The 23,800-nt window shown below is 34.8% G+C and overlaps 2 protein-coding genes across 4 annotated transcripts; both read left to right on the top strand.

The window, feature by feature from the left end:
* The first annotated feature begins 952 nt into the window (after window positions 1–952).
* Window positions 953–5,194, top strand: LOC107485279 (putative pentatricopeptide repeat-containing protein At5g09950). The gene has a single exon (XM_016105791.3). The coding sequence runs from the start codon at window positions 1,437–1,439 to the stop codon at window positions 4,569–4,571; it is 3,135 nt and encodes a 1,044-aa protein (XP_015961277.1). The 5' UTR covers window positions 953–1,436; the 3' UTR covers window positions 4,572–5,194.
* A 14,860-nt stretch (window positions 5,195–20,054) lies between these two features.
* On the top strand, window positions 20,055–23,787 carry LOC107485278 (protein FATTY ACID EXPORT 3, chloroplastic). 3 transcript variants are annotated; one of them, XM_016105788.3, is made up of 7 exons: window positions 20,055–20,533; window positions 20,956–21,349; window positions 22,002–22,169; window positions 22,499–22,545; window positions 22,661–22,689; window positions 23,136–23,238; window positions 23,361–23,787. In XM_016105788.3, the coding sequence occupies exons 1-6, from the start codon at window positions 20,294–20,296 to the stop codon at window positions 23,224–23,226; spliced, it is 969 nt and encodes a 322-aa protein (XP_015961274.3). In that variant the 5' UTR covers window positions 20,055–20,293; the 3' UTR covers window positions 23,227–23,238; window positions 23,361–23,787. The 3 variants fall into 3 exon arrangements, with proteins under 3 accessions (XP_015961274.3, XP_015961275.3, XP_015961276.3); XM_016105789.3 differs by having other exon boundaries at window positions 23,371–23,787; XM_016105790.3 differs by having other exon boundaries at window positions 23,377–23,787.
* The last annotated feature ends 13 nt before the right edge of the window (window positions 23,788–23,800 follow it).

Raw genomic sequence — 23,800 nt, forward strand, 5'->3', positions numbered from 1 at the left:
ATAGATTATGATCCTATTAAAAAAAACAATTAAATAAAAAATTAATCATAGGTATTAATAAAATCATACACGTTGGATTCTAAAATAATATTGAGAATAAAATTATTAAGAGTATTAAACCAACAAGACGATGTAAAAAAAATACTAAATTAACATTTTTACGTTAATACTTAAAATTTTTAAAAAATATAACAGATTAAATACTCTTATATATATAGTCACAAAAAAAACTCATATATATAATTTTATTTTGCTAATTTTTATATGTTACTTTAATTTAGTAAGTAAATATTAATTTTATTATAAAATTATGATTTAATTATTCTTTTGGTCTTTATAGTTTCGCAAAATTTTTAATTAGGTTATTATCCTTTTTTTCTTTTAATTGGTCCTGCAACATTTTTTGTTTTCAATTAGGTCCCTCTTAATAATAATTGGCTTGATTGTATAAGGACCCAACTAAAAAAATTAGTACAAAGATTTAAATAAAAAGAAAAAAATGTAGAAACTCAATTAAAAGGAAAAAAAAGTATAAGAACCTAATTAAATATTTTGCGAAACTATAGAAATTAATAGAATAATTGAAATTAAAATTAATTAATGAGATCTATTCAAATATTCAAAATAAAATAATAGAATAATATAAAAAATTATTTAAACTGATATTTTTATAATAATTTTTTATCCAAAAATAATTTTAAATAATATAATTTAAATAATATTTTTTATTATAATTTATTTTAATATAAAAATTCTCAAACAAAAGTTACTTTGAACACAAATTTATTTTTTATTAAGTTTGTAAAATCAATTTGTAAACTGAATTACAAACACGTACAAAATCGGTGGGAACCTATTTGACTTTGTTGGGTTTTGGCGTTTTGCGAAAACTGGGGAACGGGGTTTGAAGTTTTTTATTTGGAAAAACAAAACTAGTTCTGAAGCTACCCCACCCTCGTCTCTCTCTCTCAGCTAATCTCGGTTCACCGCCACCGCATGCTCGCCACCGTTGCCGCGCCTCTCGCCGGATCCTCCGCGTCGTGTGCTCGCGTCTCGCCTCTCTCCTCCGTCGGCTACTCGCGTCTCGCCGCGCCTCCCTCCGCCCGTGAGTGCTCGAGCTGTGCGTGGTTTTTGCTGCCTGCATTGCAGCGTGCGTGGTTGTCTGCTCGATTCTGCCACTGCCTGAATTGATTCTGCCTCTCAGTCTCACTTGAGTCTCGTCTCATCACACTCGCCGGCGTCTCAATGTCTTGTGGCCTTCCCTGGGCTCCTCGTCGCCGGCGGCAGAAGCAACTCGCGGGGTTGACTCTTGCTTCGTCGCCTTCCGCGGGGTTATATTTCTTTACCGCCATTTTTTGTTTCTAACCTATCAGTCCTTTCGGTGATCACCAGAACCCGTTTGAAGTAGAGGATGACTCGGTAGAGTGGCCAAAAGCATGAGATGTTTTGGCGGTACCTTATATCCACGCTGCCAAAGGCGACTCTTTTACAATTCAAGGCATGCTGTTACTGTCTTCCCACCTCCACAAAAGTTGCTTCATGACAAGTTATCCCACCACCAACTAAATTCTCCACCTTTGAGTTTGGAGTATCATGACTTGCTAGCCCAGCGATACAAAAGTTCTTCTTCCGTGAGAGATGCGCATCAGCTCCATTTGCAGTTATACAAGACTGGGTTTTCCAGTGATGTTTTCCTGTCCAATACTCTTGTCAACATTTATGTCAGAATTGGCAATTTGTTTTGCGCCCGGAAGCTGTTTGCTGAAATGCCTCAAAGGAACACTGTTTCCTGGTCTTGTTTGATTTCAGGATATGCACAAAATGGCATGCCTGATGACGCTTGTATTTTATTCAAAGAGATGATTTCTGCTGGCCTCATGCCAAATCACTATGCCATTGGTAGTGCCCTTCGAGCTTGCCAAGACGGAGGTCCAACTAGGCTTAAACTCGGCATGGATATTCATGCCTTAATTTCTAAGTCTCCATTTTCTTCAGACATAATCTTGTCTAATGTGCTCATGTCCATGTATTCAAATTGCTCCGGTTCCATTGATGATGCTCGCCGTGTTTTTGATGAAATACAAATTAAGAACTCCACATCATGGAATTCTATTATTTCAGTGTATTGCCGTAGGGGGGATCCAACTTCTGCTTTTGAGCTATTTTCAAGCATGCAAAGGGAAGCCACAGAGCTCACCTTTACGCCTAATGAATATACCTTCTGTAGCTTAGTAACTGCTGCATGCTCTGTGTTTGACTGTCGATTGATTTTGCTTGAGCAGATTTTAACAAGGATTGAGAAATCCGGATTTCTACAAGATTTGTATGTTGGTAGTGCATTAGTCAATGGCTTTGCAAGATACGGCTTAACTGAATGGGCAAAAATAATTGTTCGGCAGATGCGTGATATGAATGTAGTGACTATGAATGGGTTAATGGTTGGATTGACAAGGCAGCACCAGGGTGAAGAAGCAGCTAACATATTCAAGGAAATGAAAGATATGGTTCAAATAAACGCAGAATCTTATGTGGTTCTTCTAAGTGCTTTAACTGAATTCTCAAATTTGAATGAAGGCAAGAGAAAGGGTCAAGAGGTTCATGCTTATTTGATTCGCAGAGAATTATTTGATTTCTGGATTCCGATTGGAAATGCACTTGTTAATCTGTATGCAAAATGTGGTGCCGTCCATAATGCTTGCTCAATTTTTCAACTCATGCCTAATAAAGATATTGTCTCGTGGAATTCTATGATCTCTGGCCTTGACCATAATGAGCAATTTGAGGAAGCAGTTGCCTGTTTTAATACAATGAGGAGACATGGAATGGTGCCCTCAAATTTCTCAGTTATTAGCACTTTGAGTTCCTGTGCAAGCCTGGGTTGGATCATGTTAGGACGACAGATACATGGTGAAGGGATTAAATTGGGGCTTGATTCGGATGTTTCAGTTTCAAATGCTATTCTTACGTTATATGCAGAAACTGATTATATGAATGAGTGTCGGAAAGTATTTTTTCAGATGCCAGAGTATGATCAGATTTCTTGGAATTCTTTCATTGGTGCACTAGCAACTTCAGAAACATCTGTTTCAGAGGCTACAAAATATTTCCTGGAGATGTTGCGAGCCGGGTGGAGGCCTAATAGAGTCACATTTATAAATATTTTAGCAGCAGTTTCTTCTCTTTCACTTCTTGAATTGGGCCGTCAAATCCATACCTTGATATTAAAATATTCTGCTTCTGATGACAATGCCATTGAGAATGCACTGCTAGCTTTCTACGGAAAGTCTGGGCAGATGGAGGACTGTGAGACTATCTTTTCCAGAATGTCTGAGCGAAGAGACGAAGTCAGTTGGAATTCCATGATTTCTGGATATATACACAATGACACCCTGCACAAGGCCATGGATTTGGTATCGCACATGATGCAAGAGGGCCAAAGATTGGATGGTTTCACTCTTGCCACTGTTTTGAGTGCATGTGCTTCAGTTGCAACTTTAGAGCGTGGTATGGAAGTCCATGCATGTGCTATAAGAGCTTGTTTAGAAACTGATGTTGTTGTAGGTAGTGCACTAGTTGACATGTATGCAAAGTGTGGAAAGATAGATTATGCGTCAAGATTCTTTGAATTGATGCCTGTGCGCAACATGTATTCTTGGAATTCAATGATATCAGGCTATGCACGTCATGGACATGGACAAAAGGCTTTAAAGCTTTTCACAGAGATGAAACAGCAAGGGCAATTGCCAGATCATGTTACCTTTGTTGGGGTCCTATCAGCTTGTAGTCATGTAGGTTTAGTTGATGAAGGACTTAAGCATTTCAAGTCAATGAATGAAGTATATGGACTAGCACCTCGAATAGAGCACTTTTCTTGTATGGCAGACCTCCTTGGGCGAGCAGGTGATGTCAACAGGCTAGATGACTTTATCAAAACAATGCCAATGGATCCTAATGTTCTCATTTGGAGAACAGTTTTAGGAGCATGTTGTCGAACAAATGGCCGAAATACAGAGCTAGGACGGAAGGCTGCCAAGATGCTTATTCAGCTAGAGCCCCAGAATGCTGTGAACTATGTGCTGCTTTCGAACATGTATGCTGCTGGCGGGATGTGGGGAGATGTGGCGGAGGCAAGGCTGGCAATGAGGAAGGCTGCAGTGAAGAAGGAAGCTGGGTGTAGTTGGGTGACAATGAAGGATGAAGTTCATGTATTTGTGGCTGGGGATCAAACACATCCGGAAAAAGATAAAATCTACGAAAAACTGAAGGAGCTAATGAAGAAAATAAGGGATGCTGGATATGTGCCTGAAAGCAAATACGCACTCTATGACGTTGAACTTGAAAACAAAGAAGAGCTGTTGAGCTATCATAGTGAAAAGTTGGCAATTGCTTTTGTTCTCACTCGCAAGTCTGAATTACCAATCAGGATAATGAAGAACCTTCGGGTTTGTGGGGACTGTCACACTGCTTTCAAATATATATCAAAGATTGTTAATCGGCAGATAGTTCTGCGAGATTCCAATAGATTTCACCATTTTGATGGTGGCGCATGTTCTTGTGGGGATTATTGGTGACTGACAGTAATAAATTATGCCGTTTCTTTGGATATGATGAAACCAGGTTGACAATGACCCAAGTGATGTCAATTCACCTATCATAGTGAATAAAATTAGAGATAGAGATAGACATTGAATAGGAGCCATATCATAATGTGGAAGTTTGATGACATTTTTCTTGAAGAAATACAGAAATAGGCAATAAGATGCCATTTTTGGGAACTTTGAGTAATGAGAAAGGAGAGTGTCCTCAAATGCTGTTCACTATTGTACTTGTAAGTGCACTGCAGAGAAGTTTCTTAGATAAACCTTGTATTCCACGACTCAAGGTGCCGTTCACATGCGCCTGTGGACAAGATGGTGGCCATGCAGAAAGTAAAGTTCTCAGCCGGTTACACAGCTAAGTGCTGTGATGTTTGTCAGGTCAATTGAACTGAAAATTGGAGTACAGATGTCAGAAATTCTATTAAGTAATCAAAAGAAATTATTGCTCGGAGTAAATATGGCTATAGGTTAAGAACAGAAACGATGAAGAATTATTGTTGATTAGTACCATAAAGAAACATTTCTAAATAGGAACGAAAATGTATTGATTAGTTTCTGTAAAGAAATTTGATGAATACCTAGGAAATATATGCTGGCTGTGGATCTTTATATCTGCTTGAATTTCATTTCTTATAGAAACACAAAGGTTTTCCATCTTTAGGTATGCAGTTGAGATGGTGATGGTATCCATTAAGTAACCCTCAGTGGTGCTTGACACAAACGAAAAAAGGGTTATTTAATGTATTACCATTGCATAAAGGATCCAGAAAGGCATTTTACTTTTGTATGAGCTTTTATTTTAATCTTTGTATACTATATTATCTAACTCATTGGCCTGAGAAAAGTTGGAGCTGAAAGGATACAACTTCCATGGAAAAGCAAGCTTCATACAAAGTTTGCTGTTCAAGGATAGTGCTGAATCTTATTCATGAATAAATGCGGTTAAAAGAGCATCAGTTTGAGCATCTAGAGATAGTACATCATGAAGACTGCCGTAGACATGTATGGCAGGATACAGAGCTGGTGCAGAGCTGGTGCTGCAGAACAGGATGCTGGACCAAAATGCTCAGTTAAACCTGATGGTGAGCTCTCGAAAACTGTAGTCAGAAGACTTTCTATTTGAGTTTCACAGTCCAAAAGTAGGCTTCTCTGTGAAAATGGATTAAGAAATTGTTAACTGATTCTCCATTTACAAACAGGAGGTTACATTATAACAAATGTTATAAACTGTACATTAGTTAGGATCAATATAGATGAGAAGAAATGAAGATTTTCTGTCCATACGTAATAGTTTGCATAAACCCTCTCAACCACCTATGTAATTTCAAGGATTTCTAATGAATGCCTGTAAAGCAGATTAACTTAAATCATATAAGTGCTTGCTCATTGTTGAAACTTGAGAGAATTTTTACCTCCTGCGTGGTCAATCTCCTGTCACTTTTGGCCTTTATTTAGGGTTCAAGCAACTCTCTCACAAGCTCCAGGCAATCCATGGTTGGAGTTGCCACATTGAGAATTGACCATCTTGGTTGTTACTAGCCAAAATTCAGACAATCATATGATTAAAAGTTTAAAACCATGTTGTCCCATTTGAAAAAATTCCAGTTAGTAACGATATGAGTAAAGTTAAAAGAATTTTCTCTTTTGATAAGTACACTGAAACCTCAGTCACATAGAACAGATATGTATGATTCTTGATAATAGATCTCAGAGTTTCCGATTTGATTCCTTAATAACTTTAAAGATATATTCTATTAATAAACTGTTATGTCCTTTTCTCGATGCAATTCTTATCTTAATATTATTCATTCTTCTTTCATCAATGAACTTAAAAAACTTCTGTTTGGTAGAGTTAGAACCTTTATTTGATTGTCACTCTGCATACTAAGCAGATGCATTACATGTCATGTATGTGGGTGGTGTAAAAGAGGAGAATTATATTTACAGATGATATAGCAATAGAGAGCTTACAGGATTATCACTGAGGGATGAAATTGGGATTCAACCAGGGACTGCCTTTTTTAAATCTTGGACTTCAACAACTAGGGCATCCCCTTGGTTCTCACGGAAACTGAATTTACATGCCAGTGTAAGATCTTTAACATTATTAATAACATTACATATTTACATGTACTGCATCCTGGTATCAGAAGGCAGAACATAGTGATTACAACAACAGCAATAACAATAAGGTTGGCTACATGGATTAAACAATGTTATTGAGTTCTATTATGTATCATGTCTATAAAGAGATTGTTTACATGTAGATATCGTTTGACCACTTCATGGATGGTCTTCCTAGGTCTTCCTTTGCTTTTTACTCTTTGTTCATCTTCTATCTCATCCACCCTCCTAACTGGGTGCTCTGTCGGTCTTCTTCTCAGATGTCCAAACCATATGTGATTCTACCATCTTTTTCACAATATGTGCTACTCCATCTCTCTCTCTTATATCTTCATTCTTTATTTTATCCAATCGCGTATGACCACTCATCTATCTCAACATCTTTATCTCTACCACACTTAACTTATGTTCGTATTCCTCTTTGGCTGCCCAACACTCTGTACCATAAAACATAGCCAGTCTGATAGTGGTACGGTAGAATTTATCTTTAAGTTTTAAAGACACTTTTTTATTACATATAAAACCAGACGCATTCCACCATTTTAACCAACCTGTTTGGATTTTATGATTTACATCCTATTCAATATCTCCATTATCTTGTATGATACACCCAAAATACTTAAAACTTTTAATTTTTTGTAAGATGTTTTCTCCAATCTTCACTTCTGTATGAGGGTTTCTGCTTCGGCGACCGAACTTACATCCTATATATTCCGTCTTACTACGGCTTATGCGCAGATCATACACTTCTAGAGCTTCTCTCCATAAATTCAACTTCTTATTTAGGTGTTTCCTTGACTCTCCCATAAGGACGATATCATCGGCAAAAAGCATGCAGAAAGGCACAGGTTTTTGGATATGCTCTATGAGTACTTCGAAGACTAATGTGAAAAAGTATGGACTTAAGGATGATCCCTGGTATAATTCTATACCAATACGAAATTTCTCTGTCACACTACTTTGAGTCTTCACACTAGCTGTATCTCCATCATACATGTCTTTAATTGCAGGCATATATGCGATCCTTACTTTCTTCTTTTCCAAAATCTTCTATAAGACTTCTTTTGGCATCCTATCGTACGATTTTTCCAAATCAATAAACATTATATGTAGATTTTTTTATTACTACGATATCTCTCTATCATCTTTTTTAACAAGTATATCGGTTCAGTGGTAGATCTACCTGACATAAAACTAAATTAGTTCTCTGTTACTTGTGTCTCTTGTCTCAGTCTCCGTTCTATCACTCTTTTCCATAATTTCATGGTATGACTCATTAGCTTGATTCCTCTATAGTTTTTGCAACTTTGTATATCCTCCATATTCTTGTAGATAAAGTACCAATGTGCTCTTTCTCCACTCATCAGACATCTTCTTTAATCTTAAAATCTCATTAAAAAGTTTGTTTAACTAACTGATGCCTCTCTCTAAGGTTCTTCCAAACTTCAGTTGAAATATTATCGGGTCTTACTGTCCTGCCATTTTTCATTTGCTTTAGAGCCTCTTTTACCTCGTGCATAACCGACCAAAGCTCGGAAGAGTCTTCTGTCTTTCATTAAATAACTCGTAGAAGTAGCTCTTCCACCTTTCATTGATCTTCTCTTCTTGAGCCAAAACCTCTCCGTTTTTATCCTTTATGCACTTAACCTGATCCAAGTCTCTCGTTCTTCTTTCACGGCTCTTTGCGATTCTGTATATATCTTTTTCTCCTTTCTTCATGCCTAAAAACTGGTAGAGACCCTCAGCAGAACATAATGATTATTGTATGATTTTTAACTATTCAAATTAGTCAATCCAACAAAGTTTCTTCATCAGTTGTCATGATTCTAGATCCTGCTATGATGCATTTGCAAAACATTCATAGACTACAATATTTCACTAGTTTCCTAACAGCAGGACAATTACAAACATTTGTCCCAATTATTCAAGATCATGAACGCATAACTGGATAAGTAAGCTATATGATTCTGCTTAGATGTATAATTACCTTCCACTCTTATTTTGCCTACAACCTTCTTCATCTTCAGGGGAAATGTTTGTTTTGAATTACTTGCATTTATGCCTTCAGTTGCTTTTACTTTTACACCTCGAGGTTGCAACAAGAAGTCATGCAATCTATAGATGAAGGCAATGAAGTGTAAATTTTAAAATGAAATGGGACCCACCCAAAGGCACTTGGAAGAGCCAGGCACTCATCTTTCAAAAACTCTGGTGCCTCAGTGCAGCCTCTTGCCCATGCTTGCAAGGCATCATAAGTGATAAGGGTTTGCCAGGCATATTGACTATTGCAACTGCTGAAATAACATGGCATAAAAGGAACAGGGTACGAATCTGAGGTTTATTTTTCTTGAATAAGAGTTCATACTCAGCTAGAAAAAATCAAGGCTTGTTTCAAAATAAGGTAATGATATATATATAAAGTTTTACATAAAGTGCATGAAGTTAAGGTTGACAGCGCCGTCTGTCTTTCCGTGTCCTCTATTATAGTTCTATCTAGTCTGCTTGTAATTTGTGAAAACTGTACAGAAGCAATTACTAGCAAGTAGCAAGATAGCGTGATAGGAAGGACATATTTTGCTTTGTTTGACAAATAAATTGAAAAATCAAATGCAGCAGCTGCTGGAGTTGGCTCTATCTACGAAGGCGACGAACGCATATAGTATACACGGCAGTCACTACTCACTACACCAACCAAAATAATATTTCTCTATTTAAACATTTCATAACTAAGCTGAATTGTTTATGAAGGAAGATGGCGGCAATTGATCCACATAAGGGCAAGCAAAGTGTTTCCTCTGACCCCCTGAGCTGGGGCCTAGCAGCGGATTCACTCAAGGGCAGCCACTTTCATGAGATCAAACGCAGGGTTGCTCACCGCGGAGAAGACTGCCTCACCGGACAAAAAATTCATGAAAGTATTTACAGCAATTTGTCAAGGAAATTTTTTTTACTCCATTCTAGACTGCCTCAAACAATGGTACGAGGTTCCCATCTCGGTTTTCTAGCTTTCTAGCTGCTGTCTTTGTAGTTTGTACTTGTCACTAGTGTTGAATTTAGTTTAACTATCAAATAAAGACGTCTCTACCCATCAGATTAGATGTTTGTGTTAACCAATGTGCTTCTCCCCACTACCCGCGAGGATGCTTCTGAGTCTTTTGTGTAGATGAGGCAAAGAAAAATGCTAGAACCATTAAAATTTATTGTTTTTGGTCATCACTTAGCCATCAATTCAATTTCTTTGGTCTAGTTTCTTTAGTCTAATAATTTAATAACATAATTTATCCTATATTTTTAAACATTAATGGCTAACTGATGGCTAAAACTAATAAATTATGATAGCCTTCTAACATTCCTTCATTATAATTTTTGTAAAATAAATTTTGTTTCATTATTTAAACTTTGACAATTATTATTTATAACAGTTGGGTTACAATCCAAACAATTTTCTATCTAAATCCAACCAAGCAGACCAAATACCAAAAAAATCCAATCTCATTAATGAACGTGTATTACACGCACAGAAACTCCCCAAACGTTACCAATTTATTTGTGCTTGAATATGAAAAAAATGTGCATCCTTCACACTTGAAACTGTTATTGGAGAATTTCAAATCTCTCTCAAAATCTCTCAAACCTCGTATTTTCTACTACTGTGAATCAAGTGTAGCTTTCGATACGAAGAACAGACAAAAATAAGAACAAAGACTCCGCAAAGTATGAAAAAAACTATTGTTATTATATTCATTTAATTTCTCGCAAATCTTGCGTTTCTCCTAGTTCGATTTAAGGTTTAGTGGATTGAGTTGGTTCGTTTAGTAGATCGAGTTTCTCTGATTCCATTTTTTCTCTTAACTAGGGCATACGAATGAAAATGTGTTAGTTTATTGGTTCTGATAAATAATTCGGTTCATCACCTAGTTTAATTGAGTTCATTTGCACGCAGAAATGCTTTTCTTACTGATTGAATGTTTATCTCATTTTGTTCAAATATGAATAGAATTCGCTTCTTTGGGGAATCGAGTTAGGTTCACTTGAGTTCATTTGCAAGCAGAAATGATTTGAAATGTGCTTTTCTTGTTGATTGAATGTTTATCACTTTTTATTCAAATACGAATAGAATTCAGTTCATTTGGTTCATCGGAGAATTGAATTAGGTTCACTTAATTTTACTGTTAAGTGTTTATTTGAGTTCATCTGCAAGCAAAAATGATTTGAAATATGCTTTTCTTGCTAATTAAATGTTTATCACCTTTTGTTCAAGTTTGAATCGAATTCGGTTCATTAGGTTCATTTGAGATTTGAGTTAGGTTCACTTGATTCTACTGTTAAGTGAAGTTCACCTGTTAAGTATTGACCAAATTTTTTTGTCCTTACATCAAAAATAAAAAAGATGACGATCACAAAAAAAAGAGAAGCCACACTATAAAGTAAGCATATACACATTAAATAAACTCTATTTTTGTATTATAAATATATCATAACATACTATTTTAAATCCTTGCATAAAACTCACGATTTGAGATGCCAAACAAAATCAATAGCTAAGGTATTTAAAGAAATGAATAAAGAAAAGAAAAATATTGTGAAAGAAATCGGATTCGGTACGCTGGCACATATCCCGGAAATGAGCATCTCTTACAAGCTCTTGAGGGAATTGATTCGTTGCTATGATACCTATCATGGATAAGAGATGCGCTGGGTATAAATTTCAGCGGTATTATACTTTCCACCTTTTACATTTGTATTTTTTTTATCTTTTTGTTATTCCTTAAGTTATTTCGGTTTATTCCCTGCTTTATTTTAGATTCATTTGAATACAGAAAATGAAACTGAGCATTTTTTTACTGATTTGTTTATATTAAAATATTGTAGGAGATCATTTTCCTGAAAAAGTTGAGTACAACAAACTGAATGAGGAACAGAAGGAGATAATTTACAACTTTAAAGGTGCTATTTTGACATCTTTGACAAAATCTGTCATTGATATGAGTGTTGAATGGGAGGAGAACTGGCTGAAATTCAAGAGCAATTTTGTCATCTTCGTCCAAAAATGCTTCTTGCTACCAACAACAGTAAGTACGATCTCCCTGATCCATAAGCCGCATGCCCTTCATGTGGACACCATCCGACGATGGAATTGGGTGTCTCATGTACTGAGTTTCCTGAGGAAGGGAAGCCCAGAGAAAAGGAAAAAAACTTTTTGTTGATGGCTGTGTCTTTGTTTTAATGTTAATATATTTTCATGAATCGAAGTTTCCTCGACCAGAAGCAGATGACGCTCCTAGGCCACCATGGGTAGCCTATTGGACACGGAGGAATCTGATTAATTGGATTTTTTTGGAACAACTGATGAAATGATAAATAAAAAAAATTTTCCCTTGAAATTTCAATTCAGATGTTTCTAAAAATACTGTGCTAATTAAATAAGTTTATGTTTTAGGGACTTGTGAACAGAGCGGAATTGAGGGGAGAAGAAATAGAAGAAAAGAATGTGAAAAAGAAAACAATTTTTCTGAAGGGGAAAAAAAGGAAAAGGAGAAGAAAGAAAAAAAGAAAATTGTCATTTTGGATTCGTCTTCAGAAGAAGACAGTTTTTCTGAATCTGAGTATACTTCTCACCATCGATTATTGAAAACTATCTATTTGTTTAAAGTTTTATATTGTTATTTTAATAAAGCTTTTGTTATGTGTTGCAGAGAGAAGAAGAAATTGAGAAAACATCATCAAAGAAAAGAAAACAACCACAAAGGGTAGTGAAAAAACAAACTAAATTAAGGAAGACCGTTCTGATAGATTCGGAAAGCAAAACTGAATCAGAAGACGAGTGAGTTTTGGAAAAGATTATTTTCGGTTCATTGCTACATTTATTTGAGGTTCATTTGGTTTAGTTTTGTTTGTATTTACTGAAAATTGTTCATGTGTGCTTGTTAAGTTAATTACAGCTCTGATATTTGTCTCTGGTATACATTCGATGTGTTTTTTTATGATTGACATTGTTTGACTGCTAGTTCAAATTTGAAATAAATTCGATTCATTTATTTTTTAACTATGTTTCATCCTGGTTTAAGTGAAAATTTATTGTATAAATTTTTAGAAATGAACAAGTAGAGGAGACGGCTGCTAAAAAAACAAAACAAATGTTGGAGCTGAAAAAATGGAAAAATAAATGTTATTCCGGATAACTGTGACTCAATAGATGCGCGATAGGATTTATCGTAGACGTAAGATTGAGTTTCTTATATAGAGTTCTTTTTTTCTTTTTCTGCTAACATTTTCTAAAACTTCATGTAATTTCTTTAGATTTACTAAATAATATTTTTTTTCTTAGACTGCCGACTATAAATTTGAGCAGCGAACCTGTGTTACAAACACAGACGAGCTCAACACCGTCTGTAAATGCACTAAGCAATACCAAGTAATTCCTCTTAACTCTTATTTACATCTTGTGCTTTAGTTTAGAATATTTTGGTTGATAATTTTAGTTTCATATCTTTTTTCTTAGAAAAAATACCCCTGAAATCCCTGGTTACAATTTTTAGAATAAAAAATTGAATGAAAAACAGAGTTTTGTGAGGTTCAAATATGGAGTAAATTCGGTTCATTTTAGATTTAATTGAGGTTTATTTGAATCTAAAAATAAATTTAATGTATTTTTAATCTTTGTTCATAATTTCATTGACACATGTGTCTTTTGTGTCTAACCGTCTCTTAATAAAAAATAAAAATTCTTCTCTGGACACGCGTAGACACACCTAAATACCATAACATGTCCGCATGTCCAGTCTTATTCTTAACATATATTTTTAAAATAAATTTAGATATAGTATATATTATTATTTATTAAAATAAAAAAAATTTAAATACTTGATATAATTAAAATAAGATATTAAAAATAATTAAAAATTTTAATTTATATTTTAATATCAATAAAATATCAAAATACTATTATGATTTATCTAAAAAATACTTTATATTTTATATTTATGCGTGTCTCCATGTCATGTAAGATTTTAAAATTTGCGTGTCAGTGTGTCTCGTGTCGTGTCATGTCCCGTGTCCGTGTCAGTTTCCGTGCATCATAGGTTTTAATGGTATAGGTTAATAATTTTGGGTCACTATTGAACTCTTTTTTGTTTAATGCAATAGTCCTCCAGAATCACAACAGCAACCCTGTGGATAACCTCCGGCAAGACAATCGGAACAAGAAGCATCTCTTAATGTTTAAGTTTTGCTTAAAATCTTTTTTATTAGTTTTGATGGTATATAATAATACTTTCAGTTTATTCCATAGTTTATTTGAGATTCATTTGAATCGAGATATAATTTTGCTGTGTTTTTTTTTTTATGATTGAGTCTAAATTACTACTTGTTCAAATCTGGAGTAACGGTTTATTACTTCATTTATTTGAGGTCCATTTGAATCCAGAAATGAATTTGATGTGTTCTTCTTGATGATTGAACTTTTTTTTATTGCTAATTCAAATATGAAGTAAATTTGGTTCATTATTAGACTCTTTTCTCTGTTTATTACAACTGTCCTCCGGAAGCCCAACACCAGGTTTGCGAAGAACCTTTCGCAAGGCAAACGGATCAAGAGCCTCCACAGAATGTATAAGTTTTAATTAATATCCTTTTCATTAGTTTTGATGTTATATCATAATGTTTTTTGGTTATTAATTAAAACTTTTCTCTGTCGTCTTGCAGTTCTCCCCCGTCCTTGGCATTGGGAAGATGATACACCTTCCTTCAGCCATGGCATAAGTCTCCCAACCTCCCAAATAAGTCCCTGATCTCTCAACCAAGAGTAACACAATTTGAAATGTTGCCAGATGCGGTGATAGATGTTGGGGTGACAGTAGCATTACTCTTTGCTGAAGGAACCAGTGCGAAGCCGATTTTGAGCACCCGTGAAAGGTATAAGACTTTGGAGAAAAAAGAGAAATAACAGAGGAGTTAACGGAGAAATGTTATCAATGAATGACACAATTAAAGTTTACAAAGATACAACCAATGAATATGACACGATATTCATGTTGGATCATGAAGTGCATTTGGAGGGGGCTAGATTGCACTTCATGTCTCTAACACCCGGATAAGATGTAGAAAATATGGTAAATTTTTTGCCTATTACATTAACATTAATGATTTTTTTAAAAACTTTTATACCCATATATCTAATAAATTTTCTTTCTATAGGTGGTTAATGCAATATGTATGCTTCTCAACGACATAAAATGTCGTCGATTTTAGGAAGAAATATATTGTGTGCTGACAGATATTGTTGTAAGCCAAAGTTTTTATCCTTAAGTAATTTATTGGTTTTGATAAATAATTCAGTTTATCTGTTAGTTTGTTAAATTCATTTGCATGAAGAAATAAATTAAAAATGTGTTTTTCTTACTGATTGAATGTTAATGAATTTTTGTTCAAATCTGAGTTAAATTCGGTTCATTTGGGAATTGAGTTAGGTTCACTTGACACTAATACTAAGTATTCACCAAATATATTATTCCTTAAGAAATTCAGTTCATCATTTAGTTTAATTTGATTCATTTGCGATTTAATTGAGGTTCATTTTGCAGAATATAATGTTGGGACTCTATAACAAGAAATACATTGATCCAAACACTAAGAAGGCTTAACGGATCACTCAATATAAGGACTACCTTCCTTTTTTTACAAAAGAAAATTGGCATCGCATCCATTTGTAAGTTGTGATTTTTAAAACTTCTTTAATAATTATGCCGCTTGCCATCATTTAGACTGGAATATTCTATCATTTTTCAAAACTTCAGCTGTTTGTACCAGTTTGTCATAGAGGACATTGGTGGTTGTGGATTGCCGATGCTAAGAAGAAGGCCTTTTATATGCTTGATCCTGTCAAAAAAAAGAAAGATAAAATACCTCAATCAAGAATAACTTTAAACAAATTTGTTGTAAGTTATTTACATAATACATATTTATGTTGTAAATGATCTCTTATTTCTAGCCATTATCAATAACTTTTTGTATCCTTTTCAGGGCTTAATAGTATCGATGAGAGTTTATGCTGGGACAGAACCTTTGATGGAGGACGGAGAGGGCATTGAAGCACCATGTATCACGATCAGTAGTCAACGAACAAAGTAAAATCTTTCTTTGCTATGGAGCTTTTATTAATGTGTTTTATTGTGTATTCTATTAATCATATTTTACTTTCTTATTTTTTTCTTAGTTATGATTGCGAGATATATGTGATGAAGTGGCTAGAAATAATTGATCCTGAAAATATTAAAAAAGGAAAGTATAAATGTAAAAACTGGAAACATGTAAGTAATTTCTAAAATAATTTATTTCGGTTCATTTCTTATTTTATTTGAGTTCAAATTAAGCAATTTCTTTCACTTGTATTGTAGGAAGAAATAGATGCTTTCAGATGAAAATGTGGTCCAACACTCCAACCATTCTCTTGCACAAGATAAATAAATTGAGAAATAAAGTCATTCAGACATCTGAAGCGATAAGACTTCCAAAACCATCTGCTGCCCTTTTAAGCCCTTTTTGTAAATTCACATGTGGGGATATAGAAAGTAAACAAATTATAGTTTCTTTGACTTAGCATAAAGAATTGTAATTAACACTACTTTATTTAACTTCTTGTAAAAAAAATACACTTCTTCTTTAATGTATATATGTTAATGTTAATGTAAATATTAATGTTAAATGTTACTGTTAATGTATATATTTATTGAAACTGTCTGGGCTACTGTTTTGAATAAATCTATGTTCACAATGGATAAATTCAATGTATTTATAAAACATCAAGAACCCTAAAAACACTAATGAACTAAAATTAATGCACTAAATGAACCGAAAAAGGTATATATCACTATTCAATTTCAGAAACACTTAAACTGTTTGAATAACACAATTGCAGAAAGCTAATTTAAAAAACAAAAAAGTGACTATTCAGTAAAAACATACCATGAATGAAAATTAACTCCCTAGAATTCAAATGAACCGAAATTTGTTCATACATAAATCAAAATTTATATTAATAAAAACTAAAACTTCTATAATTCTCTCCGGAATAATTCATATAGTGTGCATCATAAAGGCTAGAACTTGACTAAATCATTGATCCACCATCTAAAAGGTTCAACTGCAAAAATAAAAAATAAAAAAATAAGTTATATATTAGCAAAATGCACAAACAAATCTTTTCTAATCAAAAGCAAATCAATGTTGCCTCGCTTAGAGCTGGTTTTTTTTTTCCTTTTCTTTGTTGCATTTGAGATCTTTTTTCCATATTTGATTCCAATCCGTTCTTGGGATGACCTCTTATTCTAAAATGTGGGGGCTTTGAAGGTCGTTAACATCACTCAATGTCGCGTCTTCGTGAGATAACGAACTTTTACCTTTACTTTTTGCTTGATATTCTTGCATCTCCACTATGACATTATCAAAATCTCAGTGCAGAATTCCAGTCAGCTCCTTGGATTTTGACGCAAATTCGCAAATATTATGTGATCGAAATATCAAATCGTCAAATCTCTTACTTCTCGGCTCTAATAGAGGCTCGTCTTGGCTGCTCTTAATATGTGTGTGCCTCCTCTTTATATTCTTACTCGAGCATTCCAATATATATTTTGGTGCCAGTTTATCTACTCGTTCAAAGCTTAAGACACTCAGAGAATGACGACATAGTATACCTCTTGACTCAAACAACAAGCACTGGCACTTTACTTCTCGTGATACTGCGTCGTAAGTAACAAAAAACTTATTGAATGTGGACTTAGAAACCTGCTCTACAACTTCGTATGTCATAAAACCTAGAGTGAAATGCATTGATCCTGTGATGCAATTCACCTTTCCTCTGAATTGTGCTTGAACTTTTCTGAACTTCTCGTGAGTATATACATGTTGAAATTGAGCCTCTATAGCTGATTTTGTTGCACACGGTATCACGGTGTGAAAATCTGCAGTATCAAATTATCTCTCTCTTTGCTCTCTGCTTGCTAGGCGATTATTGTATTGGTTCACAAATTGAATCAAGGAGCTATTTCATGTGATAAACTTGTTAAAAAATGCATAATGCTCTCACTCCTTTGTGTTCTAGTGCTTCTCATCGCGGCCCAAAAATGGTGATCCAGATAAATTGGAATTCATAAATGACGATCTTCAAATAGCTCTACAAAATGAACAAAAAACAGACGCAAGAATGAACCGAACGTTATACTCGTTTTCACTGAAAAAGTAACAGCATCAAATAATTAGAATTAAGTACTTGAAAGCCACTTATTGCCGCTAACACCGTACTTTGTGACAAAATCATTCTAATTTCTATCGAATGCATCTTTTGTAAACGAGTTCTAAACAACATGGCTCATCTCTTATTTGATTTTTTCGTGTTGCTTATAGCTGTTTAATTTTCTTGAGACCTTCTTCATGATATGCCAAATGCACCACCTGTGAATTGTTGTTGGCATACACATCTCAATATCCTTTTGCATCGATGCGCATTGATCGATAAGAATCCCTTTTGGTGCCTTCCCTCCCATGCAATGAAGCCAACATTCGAATAGCCATTTGAATGATTGGATGTCCTCATTTTTCATCAAAGCGCATTTGAGAAGTGTCAACTGACCGTGGTGATTCACGCCCACAAAAGAACCAAAAACCAGATTGTACCTACAAAAATGGACACTCAGAACATTTAGAAACCAAAATTTGTAGGCTTTGTGAACCGAAAACTATATCACAGTGAACTAAATGCCTGTTTGTATTGTAAGTGGTATCAAATCAAACATCTCCAAAATACTCATATGTAGTTCTGCTTCTTACATCAGCTTAAAATGCATTTTTGATGGAGTGATCACCTTCAAAGTTAAGTTCGAAAAAGAAATTTTGATTCTTCTCTTTTATTCTTAATAAGTACTTGCCAAATTTTTTGGCATCGTCTTGTCCGGAAACATTTCGTACTTCCCTTATAATGTAATTCCTCACGCCTTTTTTTATAAAACTTAGTTCGCGATGACAGCCTGCTGCTGCTACGAATGACTGATATGTTTTACTTGGTCTGATCCCGACTTTCTCATTGTATCAATAGTGCGACACACAAACATGCTTAGCTCCTTGTGTTGTTTGAGCATCTCTGCTCGATCTAGACAACAAGAGTGTGAATCATTCAGAACAACTTTGAAAATTATCCAAAGACCAATGTCCTTCAATAAATGTACATAAATCCTGGCTGGACAGTTTATTGGAGCTGAGGGGTTCGTCTTCAGAGTTGGAGATATCTTGGATTTCCATTTCTCCTCTCTACTACATGTAATTAGTTGATTCTTAATCTTATCTCCCTTCCGAGTCGTATTCTTTATTTTGGTAGAAAAACTGGCAAGTTTGGAATAATCTTTGTAGAACTTTCTAACTTCTTCCAGTGTCTTGAAAGTCATCCTAACCTTTGGGACAAATTGTTCATCCACAACACACCTGGACTGTAAAATGAACTGAAAATATTATTAAAGTGAAACCATTATATAATGTCAAATGAACCAAACATTTGTCCATTATATAAATTTGAACTCAGAAACACCTGCGTTTAGAATGAACCGAAAATATTATCAAAGCGAAACCACTGCATAATACTAAATGAATCAAATATTGTCCATTATATAAATTCAAATTCAAAACACCTGCGTCTAGAATGAATCGAGAAATACCATCAAAACAAACCAATGTACAATTCCAAATGAACAGAAAATTGTATTCATAAACAATTGAATTTAGTGATTGTATTCCTTTCAATTCAATTCAAAATTGACTAATCCAAATCCCATCCACTTGATTCGATTCAGAAGAATAATCTAAATCGCTCACATTCAACTGATTTGAAGTTGAATCATTCATTATTTTGATACGCTATTGAAATCTAAAAGTGAAGAAGTAATCTGAAATCTAAAAACGAAGAAGATAAATGCAATGCAGATCGAAGAAGAAAGCGAAGAAGAATAGGAAGAAGATAAATGCAATGCAGATCGAAGCAGAAAACAAAAAAGAAAACGAAGAAGAATACGAAGCAGAAAAGAACACGAGAGCTTTACGTTGAAGAAGAAAAACTCTACGTTGAGATAGAAGAACGAAGAGAAGGTATACGTTAAGAAAGAGAAAATCTAGGTTAAGGAAGAAGCCTTACGTTAATAAAAAAGGGACGCATAATCGAAAAAGGACTTGGTTAAAAAAATTACATAAATGTGAAACATTATTGATGTCAAATATACTATACTACTAAAGCAATCAAAGATAGATTAAACAATAATTCCCATCAAATCAGAATCATATAATGAATCATGAATACTCTTTCTCTCTTCTTTCTTTCTCTCTGGTTTGGGACTTTTCACAAACACCTTTGGTCCCTTCCCTTTCACTTCCCATTCTTCTCTTCCTTTAATATACAAAAATCCCCTACCCTCTTTCTCACTCCATTCCTTTCTTCAACCCTCGTATTCTTCGCCACTCTTCAATCCCCAATCTTTTATTCTCTTTGTCTCTCTCTCTCTCTCTGTTCTGTTTTACAAAGAGGCTCGTTTTCAATGATGAGTTTCACCATGGATTCCGTTTCGGTCTTAAACCTTAAACTCGCCACTACTCATGTCTCCGTTCCGTTCCACAAGCTTCCCCATTGCTTAAGCTTCGACCCTTTGCTCAGAACTCGCGCTTGCAGAGTCTCACTCGCTGTTCCTCAACACGTTGGAGCTGGATTTCTTACCCTGAATGGACGGAACGTTCGGGGCCCTTTAACTGTTGTTTTCGCAGCTCCTCATGAGGAATCGGTGAGTTGACAAAAGAACGAGCTTTATTAGTTTTGTGAAAGTGGGGTGTTGTAGCTCAAATGCCATTGGTCAATGCGTATTTCAAATATACAGTTTAGAATTTATTGTTGTTGTTGTTATGTTGCAATTACATTGCAGAATTTGAGGGAAATCGCAGTAAAGTGTGGCTGCAATAGAAATTTGCATAGAACTCCATAGATAGCAATGTTGCAGCTGCTGTTGCGGTTGCAAATAGCAATTTGCATTCTGCATATGGAAGTTAGTTGCAGATGTTTTTTTGAACAAATTTTATCTACGAAGGCTTTTAATTATAACCTATTTCGAATTTAAAATAAGCTAAAATAAAAGGTACACTTAGTTTCCAAATTGGTGAATTTAGCGTGAGTATTCTATGTGCTAATATGGATTGAGAAAATGTGTAGGAGCATCGCAAGATTGAAGTGGAGGAGGAAGATGGTGAGTTACCCAAGGTTGGTTCTGAGGAATCACAGGAAGCATGGAAGCAGGCTGTGGATACCTTCAAAGAACAAGCCTTGAAATTTCAAGGAATTTCACAAGAGGCATATGAACTGTATTCTAAGAAGGCGATTGTCGTTCTGAAAGATACTGCAGAACAGCTGAAGATACAGGCTGATAAGGCAAGGCATGACTTGAGTGTGGCAGCGAAGGAAATCACTGAGGAAGGCAAAGAGTACATCTCCACTGCCACTGAGAATTCGCCCGAGGTGAAGGAGATTGTGGAAACATTTACCTCCCCAAGTGATGATCTCAGCAGAATATCTGGAGTTAGAGATTTCTACGTTGGTGTACCTTATGGTATGTAATATATTGTGTGGTGGAATTTAAATGGTAAAATAATTTCTGGAATTTTATGATTGTTCTGGAGAGTCTACTTCCTAAGACTAAGATAATGTTGAACCTATGATAAGAGGCATTTAAATGTTAGATGATGATCCCTTTTTCCCTGTTGTATATGTTGTTCTCGTAGCCAGTGGAGTCTTTAGGTAAGGGACATGCAAAAATAGGACAATGATCCTGATTGTCTAGGTAGTATGTGGCTAACTTGAGAAGAGTTGATCTGGTGGTATAGATTATTATAGATTGAGGAGGAGAGATGAGTTGGTCATCCTCCCCTTGTACAGAGTTATTTGCACCTGATGAAGATTAGGATTGATACATGATAGAGATTATTAGCCTTTGTAGGACTTGCATGGTGATGAGGATTGGTATTGATGAGAATTATCCACTTGTACAGTGACTCATTTGGGTACGTCATTAAATGCTTTTAGATAAATGTCTATGCGAAACAGGCATCGTGTCATTACATGGTTTGAAAGAGATGTCCAAAGTGAAATTGCATATTGCAATGATATGACTCCTATTATGCTGCCTGACAAGATTTTATTGCACTATTTTCCCTTCCCATTTTCCTAGTTTAATATTTTTATTATTTTCGTAATCTTTGCAGGTTTATTACTGTCTCTTGGTGGCTTCCTTAACTTTATGTTCACCGGAAGCCTTGCAGCCATAAGGTTTGGGGTGATTCTAGGTGGTGTGCTCTTGGCTTTTAGCATTTCAAGTCTTAGAGCATATAAAAGAGGACACCTTTCTCCTCTAGCTTTGAAAGGCCAAGCAGGTAAAATTTTGTGCATTATATAGAACAAAAATGCTGCATAAAAAACAATTGCAAAACTAAGTGGGCTATAAAAATATGAGTGTTAGATATTCATCCTTGTTATGTTTTGATAAGGAGGATATACAATTTTCATCAACAATCATAGGACATACCTTTTGAAATTAAGCTATGATGTTTCAATCCATAATGTTTATGACAGTGTCATCCTTTTTATAATTTTTTCATCCTTTTTATAATTTTTTTCCTGTAAAAAAAGTCCTTTCTCAATTATGTGTGATGAGTTGTTCTCGATTTTGCCTCTTATTCTAAATTACCTGTTGGACTTGCAGCAATCGCAGTTATATTGTTTCTCAGAGAGATACGCACAATAGGCAGAGTAAGACACTCGATATTTTAAATAGTCAATTTATCAGCACCATTATAACTTTTATACATCTTAATAACTTAAAGAAAGTTCTTATAGTATTTGTTCCTCTCTTTCTTTTCTTTAGGGATCAACGTTTTTCACTGCCTTGATCAGGTTAGTAAAACTTTAATGTTTAATTTACATGTGAACATACTTAGCTTCTTTATGGAGTTATTGTTATGATAGCTTTTGCTGTTTTCCAATCCTTGCCTTTCCCCTTGTGATTTTTAACCATGAAATGGTTTCTAGGAGAAACATAAGCAGTGGTGAATTAATAAACAAAACTTTATTACTGCTACAAATGATGATATTATACATAAGCAGTGTTGGATATGAACGGTCAGAGAACACACACACACACACTGATAGGAAATAGGTTAACCTCTAGATATTCACTTCTCTGAGACTTAGAAAGTTGTGAGCAGTGATAGTTTGACATTACTGAATATAAGAAAATAATGTAAATTTTGACTTTATACATGACTTCTAAACCTTTTTCCATCTTCCAAAATACATCATATTTTGTGTGACAATGATGTTTAACATCTGCATTTATGCAGTGGTGTGGCAGCAGCATTTTTCGTCTATAGGTGGATTCTGGATGGTAATCAACAAAAGGACTCCAACTTGGGAAGTGAAGCAGAAAGCTAGATTCGTGATAAGGTTAGCCTATTAAAAGATCATATATATTACTAAGTTGCATAATTTTAATATCTGCAATTCTACATGGGGCATGGTCAGAAACTGGAAACTTTTTGTATGATTATTTATTGTGTTTGATATAGTGATTTACAGCTACAGGCTGGATGGTCAGATTCACTGCTGCTGATTGCTATGGGTTCATGCATGGAAATTGAGCTTGGAGAAATCTAGATGTAGTTTCAGGTTTACTTGCTTTTGTAACTGTGGTGATGTTTCAGGGAAATCAAATTTAGTAATATTTCACGTTGTGGTATACAACCTCTCCTCTGAGGTGGGATATCATGAAGCTACTGTTATTTTTTGGTATTTAATCCCTTGTAAGTTGTAACCTTGCATATATGGTAGCATGGGGAGAGCAACCTTGGTCTGCTTGGTTACAGTTTTTTCTACAATACAAGTCTGAGGGAATATACCTTTCATCTCACTGTTTAAAAAATTATGTTGTTTAGAGCTTTGTCTTCCCAAACAGATAATAATTATAATGATCATGATTGATTTCTTTCAACAAAATATGCAAAGATTG

Source organism: Arachis duranensis, chromosome 4, assembly GCF_000817695.3.
Source record: "Arachis duranensis cultivar V14167 chromosome 4, aradu.V14167.gnm2.J7QH, whole genome shotgun sequence".
In the NCBI taxonomy this organism is placed as follows: Eukaryota; Viridiplantae; Streptophyta; class Magnoliopsida; order Fabales; family Fabaceae; genus Arachis; species Arachis duranensis.

Excerpts from the sequence above, each read along its gene's own strand:
- LOC107485279 (XM_016105791.3), top strand. The coding sequence starts at position 1,437 with ATGAGATGTTTTGGCGGTACCTTATATCCACGCTGCCAAAGGCGACTC.
- LOC107485278 (XM_016105788.3), top strand. The coding sequence starts at position 20,294 with ATGATGAGTTTCACCATGGATTCCGTTTCGGTCTTAAACCTTAAACTC. Across the intron at positions 22,546-22,660 it reads AGATACGCACAATAGGCAGA|GGATCAACGTTTTTCACTGC; the intron begins GTAAGACACTCG and ends TCTTTTCTTTAG. Across the intron at positions 22,690-23,135 it reads TTTTTCACTGCCTTGATCAG|TGGTGTGGCAGCAGCATTTT; the intron begins GTTAGTAAAACT and ends GCATTTATGCAG.